We start from the raw sequence: 20,204 nt of genomic DNA on the forward strand, positions 1-20,204 counted from the left end.
CTCGACTCTGTAATAAGCTTTTAACATCAATGACTTTTTTAAGTAATTCTTAAGAGCTGGAAAGGGTAATCTTAAAGCATTCTCAGGTAACTTGTTATAAAAATGAATGCATTGCCCAACGAATGACTTTTGTACTTTACGGACACGAAACTTTCTGATAGCAAGCTTATTTCTATTTCTAGTGTTAAAGTTATGGACATCAGAATTCTTAGTGAAGGAGTCTAGATTCTTAATAACATAAATAATACTATCATATATGTATTGGGAAGCTACAGTTAAAATATTAATTTCTTTGAAAAGTTCTCTTAATGATTCACGCGCTCTTAAGTTATATATAGAACGAATGGCTCTCTTTTGTAAGACAAATATAGTCTGTATGTCAGCTGCTTTGCCCCAAACCAGAATACCAGTATGTATGTATAGGTAAAAGGTGCGTTGGGGTCATGGAAAACTTTTTCAATTTTACCCCAACTCACTTTATGTCAATTAATTTTCTTTACTGAAGTACTTTTTTTCAAACATTTGAACGGTGCAGGCTAAAAATAATTACGATTTGTAAAGTTTGCCGCTACCGGTCCTTATCATTGTCGTTGTTTTTGAAATAGACTAAACTATTTAGAAATGGCTATGTATTTAAGACATTTGAGCTCATAGTTGTCGTCCACTTCATTAAGACATGAATTATGAATAGAGAGGGCATTAGCATCCATCTGTAGAGGACAGGATGTCATTGTTATGCAGATTGTAACCGGATGTCCCCTACTCCCTGCCCGCAAGATATCATAATATAAACAGTACCGTGACGTCGTGTAAACGTCAACATCAGCATAATTGTAACACCAAAGCCCGATTAGGTGGAGAATATTGCTAGATATTTCTCATGGAAATATAACAGAGTTTCAAACGCTGATTATAGCTTAAGCCGAAAGACACTTTTATAATATGGCCTCCCTGAGTTATCTCTATAGCAAATGGTTGTACACTTCACTCACATCCTGGCAACTTTGGCGACGACTTAAGTTTCCCAGCAGGTAGGTACCTATCTTCGTTTCTAATTTGAACTCTCTCGTGATCTTTTGTTACGATAGGTACTCAGAACGCTGAATATCATAAACAGATCACCAAAATAAACATATGACGACTGAAGTCATTATATGACGACTTTCGAATAGGTAATATTAAGTAAGTTTAATTAAAAAGTCACACATTTTAGGGAAGGTGAAAAGTAAGGAAACAGTTTTTTTGATTGGTCGTGCTTACGTAAATTAAGTACGAGTTTAAGCGCCCTACCGTGACGTGAATATATCTGGTCGTTATTTAACACTATTTTGTTCCTTGGTTAAAGTACTGAATTGTTCTGTCACTGTGTTTTGTTCGCGCCATTGTAGCGAATATGATACCTGGTCTACTCGTAAGCGTAGACAAATCAACATCCATGCAAATGTTTGTTTACACCATTCAATGATTACGTGTTATGTTGTTACCGGGGCGAGTTAATCAGCTCTAAACATTCGCTTTAGCAATAACTGCCTTTATTATACGCCGTAGCGCGTTGCAGTGATTTTCTGTGTAGTTACGTAAAATAAAATTGGTGTTAAAATTATGATACTGATTTGATTATAAATTAGATTTGATTAGGTTATTTCTTTCATTTCACACCTACTGACATATGTAAATTTATTAATTTCCGCTACCCAAAGGTTGTCTGGAAGAGATCGCTTTTTAGCGATAAGACCGCTTGTTTACCTCTGTTTGTATTTCTGTTTTATTTGTATTGTCTTCTTCTATTGAGGTGTGCAATAAAGAGTATTTGTATTGTATTGTATTGTATTGTAAATATGATAATTATTTATCAGAGTCTAGCGCTTACCAACGTGTCATACATAATGCGGGCATTGATATTGAACAAAAGTCTTCGTAGGTAAGTAGAAAGGTAAAAATAAGTGCATTATTGAAGTTTTCCGTCGCGTGCTGTGCAGTCTGCTGGGTGTTTCAACAACCTTGACCAAATAGTCAGTAGTGATATGGCTACAATCGGTGCTTCATTGTCACTAGGAGGCCAATTAAAACTCACCATTTGATTTCTAAATAATAATAATATTTTAAATAAAAAAGTTTTTTTTTCATTACGTTATCTTCAGGTGGCTTAATACTTTCAGTATTGCTCACGTAAAATTTCATCTAATCATGTTTGGATGCTGATTAGGTACCTTAAACATTTTAAACTACCTATTCCTAGGTACCTACTTTATTGGCAAGTCACCAACTGTTAATACGTCCTATAACATATTCGAATTTGATTCCTTTGAGTCGTACGAAAAACATTAGAATTAGAACAGCATATATTAGCCGGTATATATATTTATGTACTTTCAAGATTTTTTTATCTCCAGCCCTCTTTTATTTCAACCAAAACTATCTTAAGTCCATGCTACCGAGATTTTGAGTCCCAAAAGACCCACCACCTCATTGTATCGCAGCCACGCTACCACTTGTGATGCAAACCATGGCATGCAAACTGTAACACCCAAGGGATGCTCGGAAATGTACAAGCGCCTATATTGGGTTAGCGTGCCACTTCCAGCATTGAATGATGCCTGAATATACTTATCTGAGCCTTTGACAGGACGTGAGACGGCTGAGTAAGGCTTAGGTACATTATAATTTAGGTTACTCGAATACCTACATTAGGTTACTCTTTGAATTTTAGAAAGTTTTGGATTCCAATCGTGTATTCAACATGTGTGTGAACAATGTACGCATTTTAATTTCCCGCCTTATTCAAAAATCTCTCTAGGTCCTATAAAATCCTGACACTTATAGAGCGTTTTCAGACAACGGATCCACCTGCTCTACCTGCGCGCATAGGATTGAGTGGCATTCAAAGTTTAAAAACCCGTTATTGATATGTTATTACCCGTTCATAAATGCACGAATGAGATGCATGAGAAAATTATGTCAAAATGAGACGTAATCGACATTATCTTGTCTCCTCGTTTTGTAGGCTTGAAAACACGTACGGAGCGGTAGCAGTTGACGCCAGAATAAGCGCATAATGCGTATACGCTATATCATCATCATCTTCCTCGCGTTGTCCCGGCATTTTGCCACGGCTCATTGTCCTGGGGTCCGCTTGGCAACTAATTCCAGTAATTGACGTGGGCACTAGTTTTTACGAAAGCGACTGCCATCTGACCTTCCAACCCAGAGGGTAAACTAGGCCCGTATTGGGATTAGTCCGGTTTCCTCACGATGTTTTCCTTCACCGAAAGGCGACTAGTAAATATCAAATGATATTTCGTACATAAGTTCCGAAAAACTCATTGGTACGAGCTGGGGTTCGAACCCGCGACCTCCGGATTGCAAGTCGCACGCTCTTACCGCTAGGCCACCAGCGCTAGGCCACAATGCGTATACGCTAACGCTATATACTTAAATATTATATAGCGATCATGTAAGAGCGTATGTTCAAATAAGCTTGAGGGTTTTTCTATACAAATGGCCATGATGGATCACATACTCCGTGATTGTTATGAATAATAACCTGGACGAATTGAAACGTTGCCTTACATGGTTTCGGATTGTTATCCATTCTAATAGTAGTTTATGTGACTGCTACATAATGAGAGGCATTAAAATACGAGTGTGTGGGTTTAAGAAACGAACGTTAGTGAGTTTCTTAATAGGATTACACGAGTGTTTTAATGTCTAATTATGTACAGTTACATACACTACTTTATCTAAACACATACTTAAAACTAATTAAAAGATAAACTATTCGTCAAATAGCGGTGAATGAAAACTTTTTTCACGCATATCACGCATCCATAGTTTTTTTAAATTCCTAGACAAAAGAATTAAGTCCCTATTCTCATGTCACTCGAGATCAAATATCGTGCGGTTTATATTAAAAAACATACTACATTGACGTTTCGTATCGATAACTGTTTTAATATCTATGGCTACTAGAATAGAGACCCACTTGCGTTTTGACTGCTTTTCCAAATTTACACTCATAACGATACAAAAAATTTATAACGTATAACATTACAGTACAGATTTTCCTAATACCACAGATAAGAAAGTTCTCATTGTAAAATTGGTTGTAATAAAGCTGGTCATTTCCTGCGGTTTCTGAACGCATTATAGAGCACTAATGACATGTGTGTAGATAAAGTTACTTTACCTACTTCTTGAATTGCTTTATATTGGCATGGTGCAATGACATGAAAAATAAGTCAATAAAATGAAGAAAACAACTTAGTTAAGTACATAGTTTAGACACTGATTTAAAAAGGATCACTTGTCAACTTATAAACAAGTATCTTTTAGTTGAGTGGACAAAAGTTGTACAAAATCTGACTTCCAGCATTTACTGAATTTAAATGCATTAGGGAATGTTACGCGAAACTCTGCGTAGGGGGCGCCATTACCACAATCCATCACAATCTGAGGGTCTACCGCAAACGAGAGAGTCGAAATTTTGTTATAAATATATTTTTTTATGCCAAATATAAAAAAAAGTATCCATAAATCAGGACGTTCTCACATTTGATGTAATTATCTAACCTAATTCATCTGGCAAGCTTAAATGGGGAGCACACGAAATTCCCGGCTAGGGTTGTCGCAATGAAAATAATAAAGCCTCAGGTAATTTTGCTAATGCACGCGGTTACCCTATCTAGATCGCACTTACCCTCGGTTCCCCCGAAGGTTCGTATTAAGAGGGTCGGCATGTTGTGTTAGCCCTTCAATGGAGATGACTATTTTGGTGATTTTGACCAAGTGTTGTGTTAAGGAATGTCGACATTGGTAATTTTGATGAACACTGATTTAAACTTTTACGATTTGGAACTTTCATGATTTGTTGTGTTTGGTTGGAATCTTCTCAGAGACCACGGGGACAACGCCGTCCTCGAAATGTCGGAGGTAAATCTTAAAACTTAGATACGCGATTAAGTCCCGTTGTGCAATTTAATCATTCTGATGAAGGCACAAAGCGCATCCATTATAGTGTGTATGATAGTGAGTTGCAACTACGTTTTTGGCTCACTTCTGTACCCCACAACAACAATGTAAAGCCTTTGAACGAGCGCTTGCGTGATCTAACCTTCTTCTATTCCTTATTTAACATGCGAAAACACAACTCCCTTTAACCTTTTCCACACGCCGTGTCAAATACAAAAGCTGTCACTCAGACGCCACATCATTGAAGTGTCAAAACTGAAGTTGAACTTTATGTATATATGCACGTAGGTCGATGTTGCTCTGTGGTCTGTGACCGATTAATCGGTCTTTAGCGTTGAACCTACGGTGCAGATATATCGGTCGTTGGCGTCCAAAAGGTTAACAGTAACAAAAAGTAAAACACAAATTATTTAATGTTCGTAATTTCACTCTAACTTAAAAGCCGTTTTTTTTATATATGTACATATTAGCGTTACTTTTGGAACTATTGTAACATAGTTTATTTTTAAACTCACAACCGGTTTCGTTTGTTTTAAAAACTAGATAAACATATACATATTGTATTGATTGCTTTGAACAAATACCTAACGCCGGCGTATGACCACTCGCACGATCTTGAACATTATTAATACCCATAAAATGTTCTTAAATAAAATAAATAAAACTCTATCCGTTATATATTTTTATTCGGTTTTGCGGACAATATCATACATTCATTTCAGGCCACTAAATTAAAGGTTTATGTTAGTTTTGATTAGGTACAACGTATAAAATAAATAAACTAATTTTGACAAGAGAGTATTTTAACAATTTTATCCGTAAACTTAACTACTATGAGTACAAGTTTAAACAATAAGTATTCATAAAATTCAACAATTCAAAAACGTCAACAATTACAAAATTACCTTTTGTATCATAGGCCCGTCAATTTTACATCCATACAACTAATGCAATTTAATTGTCGACATTGTGTTGTTAATTCTAAATATTTTATTATGCAACTTAATGAAAATTATATATTTATTGTTAAACAATACTAAATATTTTACTGCAAAGCTATTTACATACATTTTAACGTTTATAAATACATAATGCGACTTCACGACAAGAATATAATTTTCGTTATTAGGTTTCCGTATCGTCTTTATATGTATTGACTGTATATCCTTTTATTAAGATAAAAGACAAATAAAATCGTGTTTTATTTATGTGTCGTACACAAATACCTAGTTCTAGGCTTGGGTTATATGTATTCACATATAATCATTAAGACAAAGTTTATTAGGTACCTACACATGCATTTGAATAGTTTCTGAAGTCGTGGGAGTTGAAAGACTTGCAAGCATATTGTTCTAAGTCAAAGACTGCAAAACATCAAATTTCTTATTGCATATTGCATTATTGTTATGTAATGTTATCGTAGTATAAAAGGAAGCATTTACATTTTATGTATAACAACATGATACACGTACCAGCAAACAAAGAGTCATTGTTTTACGTTACTTGACGAAAAATAAACTTAGCGATTTACAGTTTACAGGTTTTTTTATCAATCAAGCACTACTATTGCATACTGTCACAACACAATCGTGTAGTAGGTATTTTGTTTAAAAACATTACCATACTTGATAAAACGGTGAGTTATTGATGTACAAATATCGTTATAGACAACAGTTCTAAATAATATATTATTACTATAACTGTACATCTTAATAGCCATGTGCAAAGTAAGATTGATAAAAATATACGAAATCCAAAAGAAACCGGATTTGATAAATCCCTTAAATCTTCAGGGGACCTTTAGACGCCCCCAGATCCTTTATTGAAAGGGATACCTTAAAAGCGAAAGACGAGAAAATCATGTTCAAACTCTCAAGTCCAATAATGTGATGAGATATCGTGCGTTTGTTTTAGTCAAGCCTTAACTTTGCACATGGCTTTACGGGAGAAGTTTACCACGCGACGTAAACTAGGGTTGATATTAAAAAGGTCGCGTACGAAGTAGATCGGGTCGCCGCGCCGGGGGGCGGTCGGCCGAGGAACCCGGCGTCCTGCGTTCGCGGCCCGCCTTCCCAGCGGGATCCTTGAAGGCTGGAGTGCACGTCGTTTGTTTCTTCCTTAACAGAGTCCACGTCATCGTCGTCACGGGACTTGTGGTGGGGTAACTCCATTTCTGAAAGAGAAGATTATCATTGTATACATAATACCAAGAGTAAAAAAAGCGGCCAAGTGCGAGTCGGACTCGCCCATGAAGGGTTCCGTATTTAGGCGATTTATGACGTATAAAAAAAAAACTACTTACTAGATCTCGTTCAAACCAATTTTCGGTGGAAGTTTACATGGTAATGTACATCATATATTTTTTTTAGTTTTATCATTCTCTTATTTTAGAAGTTACAGGGGGGGACACACATTTTACCACTTTGAAGTGTCTCTCGCGCAAACTATTCAGTTTAGAAAAAAATTATATTAGAAACCTCAATATCATTTTTGAAGACCTATCCATAGATACCCCACACGTATGGGTTTGATGAAAAAAAAAATTTTGAGTTTCAGTTCGAAGTATGGGGAACCCCAAAAATTTATTGTTTTTTTTCTATTTTTGTGTGAAAATCTTAATGCGGTTCACAGAATACATCTACTTACCAAGTTTCAACAGTATAGTTCTTATAGTTTCGGAGAAAAGTGGCTGTGACATACGGACGGACAGACAGACGGACAGACGGACAGACGGACAGACGGACAGACGGACAGACAGACAGACAGACATGACGAATCTATAAGGGTTCCGTTTTTTGCCATTTGGCTACGGAACCCTAAAAACGAATACCTGGCATTTTGTCAGACCATCAAAATGACATATGTACAGTCGCCATCAGATAAATCGGAGCGGCCAAGGTGCTTAAAAATATCTGAACTCTAACGCCTTGACAATAGAGGCGTGTTCAGATGTTTGTGAGCACCTTGGTCGCATCGATATATCTGATCGCGATTGTATTTAATTCCGTTTTTGATTACGGTTTCTAAATTACCATAATAATATAATTTTAATCTCCTATCAATACGAATTTAGCGGCCAGATAGCATAGTCGGGAGTGACCCTGCCTACACGTATCAGGAGGTCCCGGATTCGAATCCTGGTAAGGGCAATTATGTGTGCGTTTATCCTAAATAGTTGTTCCTGAGTTATGGATGTTATATATGTATGTATTTATCTTTATATAAGTATGTAACATATAACTGGTCAAGCAAATCTTGTCCGTAGCAAAAGGCGGCAGAAAAATCGCGGGTTATAGCAACACTACGTTTGAATTGTTCGAAAATCACATGCCATTTATATCTTATCCTGTGGGACTGTTTTGTTTACATTTCATCGTTGTTCGATGAACATTGCTGCTTTTTGTTCGTTTCCTAGGGATACCATACTTTAGTTTGCTTTACATTGCTACTGACATATCCAGCTTGACTGTCTATATTTATAAACATATATTGTACTTATATTTTTGTATTTTATGGCTCACCCTATTTTACCGTAAACATTACCTTATAACTGTCGCGGCTTACCATATAACCTGATGTTGCCCTCGGCATCCCCTATGGAGTTTTTCGAGATACACTTGTAGCCGCCGAGGTCGCTGCGGTGGATATTCTTTATAATCAGCCGCATCTGCACGCTGTACGCCGAGCTGTTGATTTCGCTCATCTGATACTTGTCGTTTGATATTATCATTTCACCTGCCAGACAAAGATAGTGACGCGAATTAGTGGAACATTTTGCAGTAAGCATTTTAATAAATTTTACGAGCGCATCATTCTCGGAAATTGTAAGCTTCTTCCCCCCTCATAAACGTCTGCTAAGTTAATCAGTTGATGATCGTCGTTTGTCCCACTCTATGACATAACGACAGATAGGGACAGTTAGCAGCCGTTTATGAACAACGCCACTTGTGTTTATGTTTTATGAAACTATTGTAGGAACCTGTTATGAGCAAAAAATATGTTTCGTGTTATTATTTTATTACCTATGTCTTGTGTGATTCTTCTCAATATAGGTACCTACTTAATAGTTATCATAATAGTAATAGATATTAAGAGGCAACAGGAGTGGTCATTTCTCCATACAAACGTACTCGACTGTTTCCTCCGTGGGTTTTGAAGCTAGAGCAATGATTTTTTCAACACAGATTAATATTGTCAATATCTGTGTCGGACCGTTTTTCTTTTTTTGATATTATTGTTTTTTAAGGCGCTAGAGCCCCTCAAAAATGGACAAAATGGCCTAATTGACTATGTCGCAATGAGAGGCGTGGTATTCAAAACTGATATCAATTAGCCAAAAAAGCAAAACGGTCCGACACAGATAATTTCATAATCATTTAGATTTCCAAATTTGGTTACGATTGGTTAAGTTTTGGAGGAGGAAACAGTCGAGTACGAAACCTCGATTTTGAGATTTTTACTCAGGATTTTTTGCCTTGTCCTTATCGCACTAGTTTTAGGAGCCGCTTCCGTTAGCGAGACGGGTATATTTACCTAAAATATTTAAATCTCGGCTCCTGTTTCGTCTTAATATATATCTTAATAGTAATCAGCACCTGCTTATATTAAGTTTTAAATAAATATCACATTTGAGTTTAACCTATCTTAGTTGTCTTTATTTGGCGCTTGACTCTGTTATCTGTGACTCGCTTCGCTCACTTTTGTTTTATGTGTCTTGCTTGAACAAACGTGCAGTGCTCATTTTAGTTGGTTGGTGCATGTGTATATTGTCCTTTTTGTTCGCAGTCTACGAGCTGCTTGCTTTTACTTGATGCTGGTAAATGTATGCCAACCACTCGTCAGATGTAAGGATTACTAATGGAATATAAGGAGATCAGCAGATCCAAACCCTTAGTAAGTAATGTGGATTAGAACTATTTTCTATGTATGTATAACTTTGTTTGTGAGAATTAATACCGATGAACGGAAAAGGTTATGTTTTGTTGTGTTCTTGGCGTTTTGGTTAAATAAACGAGAACATCTACACTGTTAAATGACAATTCGTAAGACCTATTGCAAATACATAAATTTCACACACATGTAAGAGAGTTGACAACTTGACATTGGTACCTGTTCCTGGGTAGTTTTATGGAAATGTTTTCCCAATCGGAATTAATAGTTATTTACAAATGGCATTAGCTTAATTAAACACTTGTTGTTGTCATTTTGTATTAGCTTCATACCTTGACCATACCTTCCCTGTGTATTGAATAGGTACATATATCCATTATTATAGATAGCACCCACTCGCTTTCAGACTAATTTATATTCCGACGCTTCCGACCATTGTCCCCTGGTATCGAATTGAAATATGTTGTTTCGCATAAACGAATAATATGCGTATTTCTAGTGTGGACATTTGCATTGGATAGTTTGGTTTAATTTAACATGAACAATTAACAAACTAATTGGTAAACTAACTATCTTGAGCTTATATTAATTCAGAAAATGTGAGGAGTTCATTTGCCCAACGACCCACATGACATGTGACAAAAATCATGTGACGATCTGATATGTGGATGAGATTATGTTATAGAACGAAAACTTAGCTTAGGTATAACTTGCCAAATATAATTGACTGTATCTTTATTTATCTCAAAGTTATAGGTACTCTAAACTAAAGAATGATAAAGTTACACAATGGCTAATAAACTTTTCTGTAAAGTCATCTAGTTGAACAGATGAGAGTAGAAATTATTAAGGGACCTTAGACGACCAGTTGCTGTAATATTTAAGTACCCTCACTGATAATACCGGGTACCAACAAATGTTTTGAATAAATCCTACATTAAGAAGGAACCACTTTTTTCGCGACAATATGTTTAACCGTCTAAAGGGTAAGTCGGGCTTGAGCGATTCGGCTGAATTTTCGTCGTTAGCTACATTATTACCGCGACCGAGGGTCACGTAGCTTTCTACTCGTTCTATATTAAAAATTGCTTGCATTCTTCTTGCTCCGCTTTATTTTGCGGTGGAGTTTTATTTTTTATTCCAAACATAGCTCTTCGCGTAACAAAGATATTAATTGAAATTTTTGATACTTTTTTGCAGGCATACTTTCAGTTAAATTAGACACAGTCCAGTTCTCCTTTGTTCAGTGTTTTTAAAAGTTATTATAAGTCTATGTTCATAGTCAGATTAATATTATTGCATAAATATTTGTCTTAGTATTTATAAGCTCCGCGGATCTAAACATATCATACCTATCATTTGATAGTTTGTGAAGTTTAATAAATTGAAGAGAGTGTCTACTAAAGCTATAAATTGAAGTAATTTATTCCATAAATCCATATGGGCATTAAAGAAATCTTGGTACCTATCGGCTATGTGTCCTACTTGTGATAAATAGTATCATATGTAGTTCAAATTAATGACACTGGATCATATTAATAACATTAATCGTCCCACACCAAGTTAATAAATCTCAATGCAAAAGCTATTAACAGCCTTAAAGTACATTCAGTTTAAAACGACAACAAAAAATTATCGGAGGCTGTGGCCGGGCAGAGGGACACACCCATTCCATGTCCGCGCGGTCGCCCCGTCGCTTGTCAGTCCTGTATTACCTAATTTAATTTGTTCTCGCCACAATTTATAGCCGCAGAAGAGCGGGCCTCCGCTGGTTAGTAATGTCTGCCAGCGTTTTATGTTGCGAGTCTGATTGAAAGTTATGTTCACGTCCTATTTTCAGATCATTCAGATCATTTACTCTCTTGACAAAGAGATCAACCATTGAAGAACATACCTGGACAAAATAACTAATGAAATATTTCAAAGAAAGTGTTGATGTTGTTTTCCGTTTCAGACCAGAGATTGACTTTCAGGCGTATTCTAATTTCAATTATAGGATAGGTAAGAATTTGATATGGATCGGATCTGTCAGTGTCAAGTGATGTTTTTGGTTGTAGAAATGTCACTTTAGACACTGACGGATCCGATCCATATCTAATCCTGATCGAATTCACATCCTATAATTTAAATTAATATACGCCTGTTTGCCTTGCAATTAGACCAATTGCCTCCCAATAACTGGCACGAGACTATAGGTACTTATTGCAATTTCCTAACTACAGTGAATGCGCAATACGAGAAGCATACTGAAAGTTGTTAAAATAGAGAAAACTAGTGGTTTTCACACATATTTCTTACTTAATTAAGCCTATTGTAAATCTTTCACAATTTAAATCGTATAAAAGTATAAAGTAATGACACAAACATTTTTTTCGGGTGAAAATTGGAATAAAGGTTCACAAACAGTTTTCAATTTGCCTGCAACCCGACTAGGAATTTGACTTATACCTAAAAAAATATATAAAGAGTTATATTTTTATAAACTAGAGGCACTACATATATTGTTCCGGTGTTACCTTATCATAACATAACATCTACCCAATCTACCATCTATCCATCCTAACTAAGATTTGACACAATAGATTGCTCGCAATTTATCACGTGCCCAACATACCTAGACTCTGGGCCCGATTCGGATTTTGTAATAGACATCTATTAGATATCTTTTAGTCATCGCCAAGATACGATAACGATATGTTTAAGATCTAACCTGTCAAATTTGACATTTCCGCGATTCTGGAGATACTCTTGAATGATTTCCACAAGATATTACTTAGAGATCTAATTCACATCTAATAGATATCTAACACGATCTATCGTAAAAGTGACATTGGTTGCCCGAATTGCGCTGTAAAAGAGAACTAGTTGAAATCTAAACTATAACGTATCTAGAATGGATCTAGTACGTGTCGTCTCTTGTGAATATCTTGAAGTTCGAATACGGCAGTCTATCATATACGATATAGCAAGCCGTAGCTTAGTTGTAGCATGTTAATCTCTGTATACCCATAGCAACGTACTTATGCGCGGAAAAGGAAAAGTTTGCAGATGCCTTGTTCGTACTGTCAGAACTGGGTGCCTAGCCAAGGTGACAATCGCTTGCGCTACGATAAAGAAACGCTTTGTGTCTCTCTATCAGTCTTCCATTAGTGCGACAGTGACAGTTGCGTTTTGTTCGCTACGGATCGTAAACGATTGGCATATAGGCTACGCACCCAGACACGCTGCTGCTCTGAACAGGATACGGCCTTATACCACATTAATTTCTCATATATTTTATTGCTATTAGTTTGACTTGAGAACTTTATGAATAACCGATGCAGGCAACTGTTGCAGGCGAAGTGCAAACTTGTAATCCGCGTCGGAAGTTATTGCTTAATCGGTTCTCCTAGTTCGAGCCGAAACTATTTTAAATGAAATGTAACATTACTTTTTGGCATTAAGTCCGCCTTTTGTACGATAAGTTATTCTTTTGTGCAATAAAGATTCAATAAATAATAAAAATATTACATAGAAAATATATAGACAGTCGTGAAATCCGTTTCGATTTTATCATGTCCGTCTGTCCTTTCGGCCGTCTCTCCGTCCATCACAGTATACCTATATATTTACATGTATTTAAATGAAATTTGAAAACCGAAATTGAATAAATATCTATTGAAAGTAAAATCAACGGATGGCACATTATTCGATAGGTCTTTAAAAATGACATTAAAGTTTCTAAGAGCATTTTTATGACTGTATAAGTACTTGTATACTTTTGAAAATATTCGCTCCTAAAGTCCAAAATATTGTGTCTCCACCGCTAACTTTTGAACCGATCGTACGAAAATTTAAAAAATTCAGAAAAAAGGTTAATAAATACTTTACATGAAAATTATTTTCACGATGATCAATTGAGATGACATTAACACAGATATGCTCTTGTCTCTGTGTATTGTACGAAGGTACGGGACCTATGCGTGATGTTATGTTGATATTATTAAGCGTGGTCCAACAAGTACTTGGCCGGTTTTTTACTTCCTTGGAAATTCAATTCTATATAAAATAATTGACATTGCCAAACGATCGTTTCAATTAATAAAGTTGTCAGGCAATAAACAAAAGAGGGCGGCACCGGCGCCGGGCGGACAGAGGTGTCAGTTGCACCGTTCGGCCACAGATTTGTGGTCAATTCACAAACACGGCCGGCCTCATCTTGCTTGTGATCTAGACATCTTCGGCAATACGATGGTTATTAATGGCTTCGCTGAACCAGCGTACTATTTGAAGCTACAGTTATAAGCAAATATTTCTTATTTAGCGAATTCAAAAAAGGAGATTATCGACTCTTTGTTATTTCCCAAGTAATTGAGAAACGGGAATTTTTTCCTCTAAAGGAGCATCATAATTATTGTTCCCTGATTACTCCAACATGGTTATACTGACTAGAAAAAATATGGTTTTGTTTGAAAGAGAGTGTTCCATTGTCATTAAATCTGATCGACTTGATGGATGGTATAGAAATGGAGGAACTCCTATAGAAAAAGCGGCCAAGTGCGAGTCGGACTCGCCCATGAAGGGTTCCGTATTTAGGCGATTTATGACGTCTTAAAAAAAAAACTACTACCCCACACGTATGGGTTTGATGAAAAAAAAATTTGAGTTTCAGTTCTGAGTATGGGGAACCCCAAAAATGTATTGTTTTTTTTTCTATTTTTGTGTGAAAATCTTAATGCGGTTCACAGAATACATCTACATACCAAGTTTCAACAGTATAGTTCTTATAGTTTCGGAGAAAAGTGACTGTGACATACGGACGGACAGACGGACAGACGGACAGACAGACAGACATGACGAATCTATAAGGGTTCCGTTTTTTGCCATTTGGCTACGGAACCCTAAAAAGAAGAAAATTACCTAATTTGGGTATTTTTTTATAGTGACTCGTGTATTTGCTTATAATTATTAACATTTAAAGAAGCTTTAAAATTTTACATTTAATTTTTATTTTTAATATCATGCTGGTGACATTAGTATCAACTAGCATTCATTAGCAATATACTTAAGGCAAGGCTGATTGATAAACGAGTAATCCGGATACCTACTACATCGCTCTCTGACTAGTAAAAGGCATTTCAGCCAGCACAGCGGAAGTATCTAATTGTTGATTTACGACCTCTCGTACAGCAAAAATTATACAAGTTCTGTCTATGTCTTTGACCAAACGACAATGAGAGTTGTGACAAAAGAATAAACAGAATACAACCATTGTTATCATCAATTTTGATTTGTACGAATGTTTTAGCCTGCGAGTAAATATTGTCAGCGTAGCCTAAAGCAATTTGTAGCGGGCGGGCCAGCGGTCTTTGTTGCATATCCGCGGTAATAGAATTTGGTCCGCTTTTTGCGCGGTGTCGCTAGCTGTAGCTAGGTATTGCTTTGTAATGCCGGCTCGGTTGCGTCCATAACTGCATCTAAATTTGCCTACGTTCTGTATCTGGTTGGTTATGAAATTGCCAATTATTGTGCAAACGTTGATGTGGCTTCTGTTTATAATTTTAATATGTTTTTAGGGTTCCGTAGCCAAATGGCAAAAAACGGAACCTTTATGGATTCGTCATGTCTGTCTGTCTGTCTGTCTGTCCGTCTGTCCGTCCGTATGTCACAGCCACTTTTTTCCGAAACTATAAGAACTATACTGTTGACACTTAGTAAGTAGATGTATTCTGTGAACCGCATTAAGATTTACACACAAAAATAGAAAATACAATCGATCGCTACGGAGCGACAGCGACTGTCACCCTGGCTAGGCCGGCTGAAGGGTTAATCAATGTTACGTAACGCGTAGTTCAAACCCCCCCTCCCGCCTCTGTAACGCATCGTAACGTTTTACAAGACCCCCCCCCCCCAAATGCGTTACGTAATACTTGAACGCTCCCTTAGAACTGACCCCAAAAATTTTTTTTTCATCAAATCCATACGTGTGGGGTATCTATAGATAGGTCTTCAAAAATGATATTGAGGTTCCTAATATCATTTTTTCTAAACTGAATAGTTTGCGCGAGAGACACTTCCAAAGTGGTAAAATGTGTCCCCCCCCCTGTAACTTCTAAAATAAGAGAATGATAAAACTAAAAAAAATATATGATGTACATTACCATGCAAACTTTCACCGAAAATTGGTTTGAACGAGATCTATTAAGTAGTTTTTTTAATACGTCATAAATCCCCTAAATACGGAACCCTTCATGGGCGAGTCCGACTCGCACTTGGCCGCTTTTTATGATCACGAGTCAACAATAGGTACTCACTATTAAGAAACATATGACCAGTTGTCGCATTAGGAGGTATTGTTTCGTGAATTAGAAAATAATGCTTCCGTTTATTTATTTAAACTTTATTGCACAAAAAAAGTGTACAAATGGCGGCCTTATAATGCCTAAAGGCATTCTCTACCAGTCAACCATATAGGGCTAAACAAATATATAATAAAAATGGTGCAAGAAGAAAAGTAAGAGAATTGAATTTCAGTTAAAAACAAGAAACTTTACCTACGGTATTTTAGGCTTAGTTACTCTCGACTACTCGACTCGCACGGTCATCTAACAAAAATAAACTCACCGACAGATCTATCTATAGGACTGGGTGCAAAAGCAGCCTTATTGTACGTGCCCAGTTAAATAGTTTATTTTTCAATGCCCTTATGACCGTCAAATAAAACTACGCTAGCTCTAATCCTACACCCGAGGAGATTGAAAGCCCTTCTAAATTGTAGGAGGGTATACCAATTAAAAAACCTCGCACCTTCAATCCCTCGCAACGCTCAATATTCAATTTTTCGGTCCACTCGCTACAGTCGTGGTTCAATTTTACAATCTTTCGCTTGCTCGGGTATCAATATTAGTATGAGCGGTTAGACAACAACTTTCCCCCCTTGTAAAAGGAATAACCCGAATAACTATTATCATTTAGCTTCCAAGACTTGACTTAACATGGAAAGTTAAATAAAAGGTAGGTAGTTAAATAATAGTAGTTTTAAATAAAAAATAATTAACCGCAAAATCTCTAGCAGTGCACGGTGAAAACTTCTCAAACATTGTTAGCCCACCATTTACCAGTGCCGGTGTGGCGCTGATTGCTGGTTTTTTAATTGCAATGCCAAAATTCACAAAAAATGGTTTACGAAAGTAAAAAACGGTTTAGCCATTAATTTTTAACCGACTTCCAAATCTCAAAGAAGGAGGTTATCAATTCGGTTGTATGTTTTTTTTTATTTTAATACTACTTTAACGCAAAAAAAAAATGAATGAAAAGTATATTTACTAATTTTAAAATTACTTTAGGTACTGTAATCCACTAATTAAACCTTTTTTTTGCGTTCCTCTAAATTTGTCCATGAGTATAGTAAATGTACTAGGGAGTGCATAGTAGATCAGCCAAGTCTTTCTTGTCTTTCTGAACTGTACGGTTACCATCAGTTTTTCACTGACATAAACGCCGTCGAGAACGTAATTGACTTTCTATACATCTCGCTCGCACTCGCATATTCGTGCAAACGGAAAGTAAATTACGTTCTCGACGGCGTTTATGTCAGTGACAAACTGATGGTAACCGTACTGATCAAATAAGCTGGTATTGTATTTTTCTCAAGTAAATTATTTCAGAGGTTTGTTAGTGCGAAAAGTTATAATTAATTAATTACTTTGTAGATCAGTCCCGTTTACGTGACTACTTAACAAGATAGTTATTTTTATATAATAGCCCAATAGCGTCATTGCACTGCCTTAATGCAGTGGTACAGCGAACATAAAGTGCATGATTAGCTTGCTGGAAAAATGTGCTTAAAGACCGCATTGCGAAAAAGTTTTGTTCGTTTTGTCGGGATTTGGTCGGTCGGCGGGCAGCTGTGACCGCGCGGCCCGTTCACACATGTCGCGGTGCGGCTGGCAACAAGCGTCGTAAATCCATTCCTAACTCGACTTTAGTGGCCACTTGGTCAGAGGGCCTACCGCGAACCACGTTCGACGTGTTGCCTCTCTGTCGCACTTTTAAATTTGTACATAAGTGTGACAGGGAGACAACACGTCGAACGTGGTTCGCGGTAGGCCCTCAGGGTTCTCCTGCGTCGCTGCAAACGCATTTTGCTGCCGCGGAATATTGGTCGCGTTTATATGCCAGTCCGTGTAGGTGTTATATTGATTTGTAGGTTTCATTTGTTCCTTTAGTACTAACACCGTGTCCGCGTAAATTCAAATAGCTCCCGTGAATTTGAATTTTAACAAGAAAATTCCATAATTCAAACTTGTCCGCCTTATTGTCCCTCACTCCACGTCAGAAGTGCTTTTGTTCATCTGTCACCCGAGCACTAAATAAGCAACTTTTATCCTCGGAGCGCCACTTTAATGAGAAATAATGAAGATTCCTACCCCTGCTGTTGCTTCTGTGAGTTTAAGTATGCTTATTTGTATTACTTAGCACGTGTTTTTATTCGCTTACATAATTATTTTTCACTCGTATTTGTGGTAATTTCGGTTGCGTTGAATTGAATGCTCTCATTAATAAAATATGTGTAAATGCGTAGTGACACAAAGCAGTAATTAATAGGCTATAGGTAGACTCTTTTCAAATTCGACTTCATCAGTAAAGATTAGGTATTCACTCTGTTTTAATTTCAGATCAGCATGTTAGTTTGTCAGTAGGCATGCCAACACATGTTACATGTTTAATGTACCGTATCTATGTATGTAGCACTTCGTGAAAAATGACCTCGTATTTACGGTCTTTCAAATTTAGAATGAAAAGTAAAACTTGATTAAAGGTAGGCTTAGGGAAATTGACAGCCGATAGGGAGATTGATTAGTACGAGATACAAATAAGGCCCACATTATGGACTCAAATCATCAATGAATAAAGTACATTAAACTGTCAAAACTTCAAGAAATGCAAAGCTTAATTTAAAATGTCACAACTTCTCAGCGAAGAGTGCAGCGATAAACCGATGAAGGGGCGATAGGCGGTCACTTCCGCCGACCCTTACGCACAGATCACTTACCCACTGGAAGGAGCATGTTAAATACTTAACTTGCGGTTACGACGCGTTCATTGTAATTGGTGTCAAAATGCGACTGGTTATTTTAGTTGTGTCCACATTTAGGAACTGCCGCTCAAATCAAAAATATAACCCATTTGTTACTCCAAGTTTCATAACGCGGTGTCTTTGGGAGGCAGTCTCTGCCGTTACACCATCGCACGGCCATATTTAACGCTGTCATCTTGTCGGAGCATTAATGGGCCCCTTAATAAGCGCCAACATCGGCGCTGTATAATCAAAGTCGCGATAAATCGCGTCGAAATGAAAAACGGTCATGAAATAATCGCATATTTTTTCCCTTAAATACAACCATAAAAACGCCATAACTTGTAAGCAAGCACTAGCCCCTGTGGCCTGTCAAAGAAGATAGTAGGAGCGTGAATAACGGGCCTTTTAATGAGTACTTTAACGCTTTCAATGTGCTTTATGAATAATGAAATTAGTTGGTTATTCCGCTCTTGAGTTTCGTGTCTGGGACTTAATTAATTAGGATTATTAAGAGTTACGCGGAGCTCGTAAACATATAGTTGCGCTGTGATGACGTCGAGCTTGATATAAGTGGCTTATAAATTATTATAGATGGAGTTAGTGCGTCCCCAGTGCTTAGCATCGTCATACCGATGTTGTTAAACGACTCGATTTCGGGTTTCTGTGCAACCGACTAAATAATTCAGAGCTAATCTTGTATCCATACTGTATTTCATAAAGTTAAAAACATCATTTGCTTAATTAACTGCTTTTAAAACACGCGCTTATGTTTATGCTTTTAGTTCAAAAAACGTATTTAGTAAAGCTATATTCTAGCTATAGTAATCTTAATTAACATAAGCTCGAGATTAATAACATTCGTTTTCAATAAACTCAAAAATAATAATAAAAAGTAAGTACGTACAAGTTTCCAGTATTTTAGTGTATTGAAAATATAATTACAAAAGTTGAATACTGCTCAACTACCAACATAACAAAGTAAGAAGCTGTTTTAAATTAAACGCCTTTTTATCCTAGTTAAAACTAGTTCTGCTAAATACTTTGCCCCAAAAGCGTTTTAAATACCCAACATCAAATGCAGTTTGCCCGGTTAATCTCCTGACTTCTAAAATGGTTAAATGCATTTTTATTGCAGTTTTCAAAAAAGGCTTTGACATCGAGAAATACCGTGTATCGAAAAAGTTCACAACTAATTGGCATTCACATTGTTAAAAAAAAAACAACGGGTTGCACTCAGGGAGTGCCGGCAGAAGTGAAAACTCAATGACATTGTAACAGTTTTTCG

At 36.7% G+C, this 20,204-nt stretch overlaps 1 protein-coding gene across 2 annotated transcripts in view; it reads right to left on the bottom strand.

Annotated features, from left to right (window-relative positions):
* Positions 1 to 6,729: 6,729 nt before the first annotated feature.
* The window catches only part of LOC134647237 (lachesin-like), a 99,399-nt gene continuing 85,924 nt past the window's right edge, over positions 6,730 to 20,204 (bottom strand). For both annotated transcript variants that reach the window (XM_063501505.1, XM_063501504.1), the window contains exons 8-9: positions 8,533 to 8,703; positions 6,730 to 7,141 (exon numbers count right to left, since the gene is read on the bottom strand). In XM_063501505.1, coding sequence (XP_063357575.1) covers positions 6,921 to 7,141; positions 8,533 to 8,703 — 392 coding nt within the window. In that variant the 3' untranslated portion in view covers positions 6,730 to 6,920. The remainder of the gene's footprint in view (positions 7,142 to 8,532; positions 8,704 to 20,204) is intronic.

This window comes from Cydia amplana, chromosome 4, assembly GCF_948474715.1.
Source record: "Cydia amplana chromosome 4, ilCydAmpl1.1, whole genome shotgun sequence".
Classification (NCBI taxonomy): Eukaryota; Metazoa; Arthropoda; class Insecta; order Lepidoptera; family Tortricidae; genus Cydia; species Cydia amplana.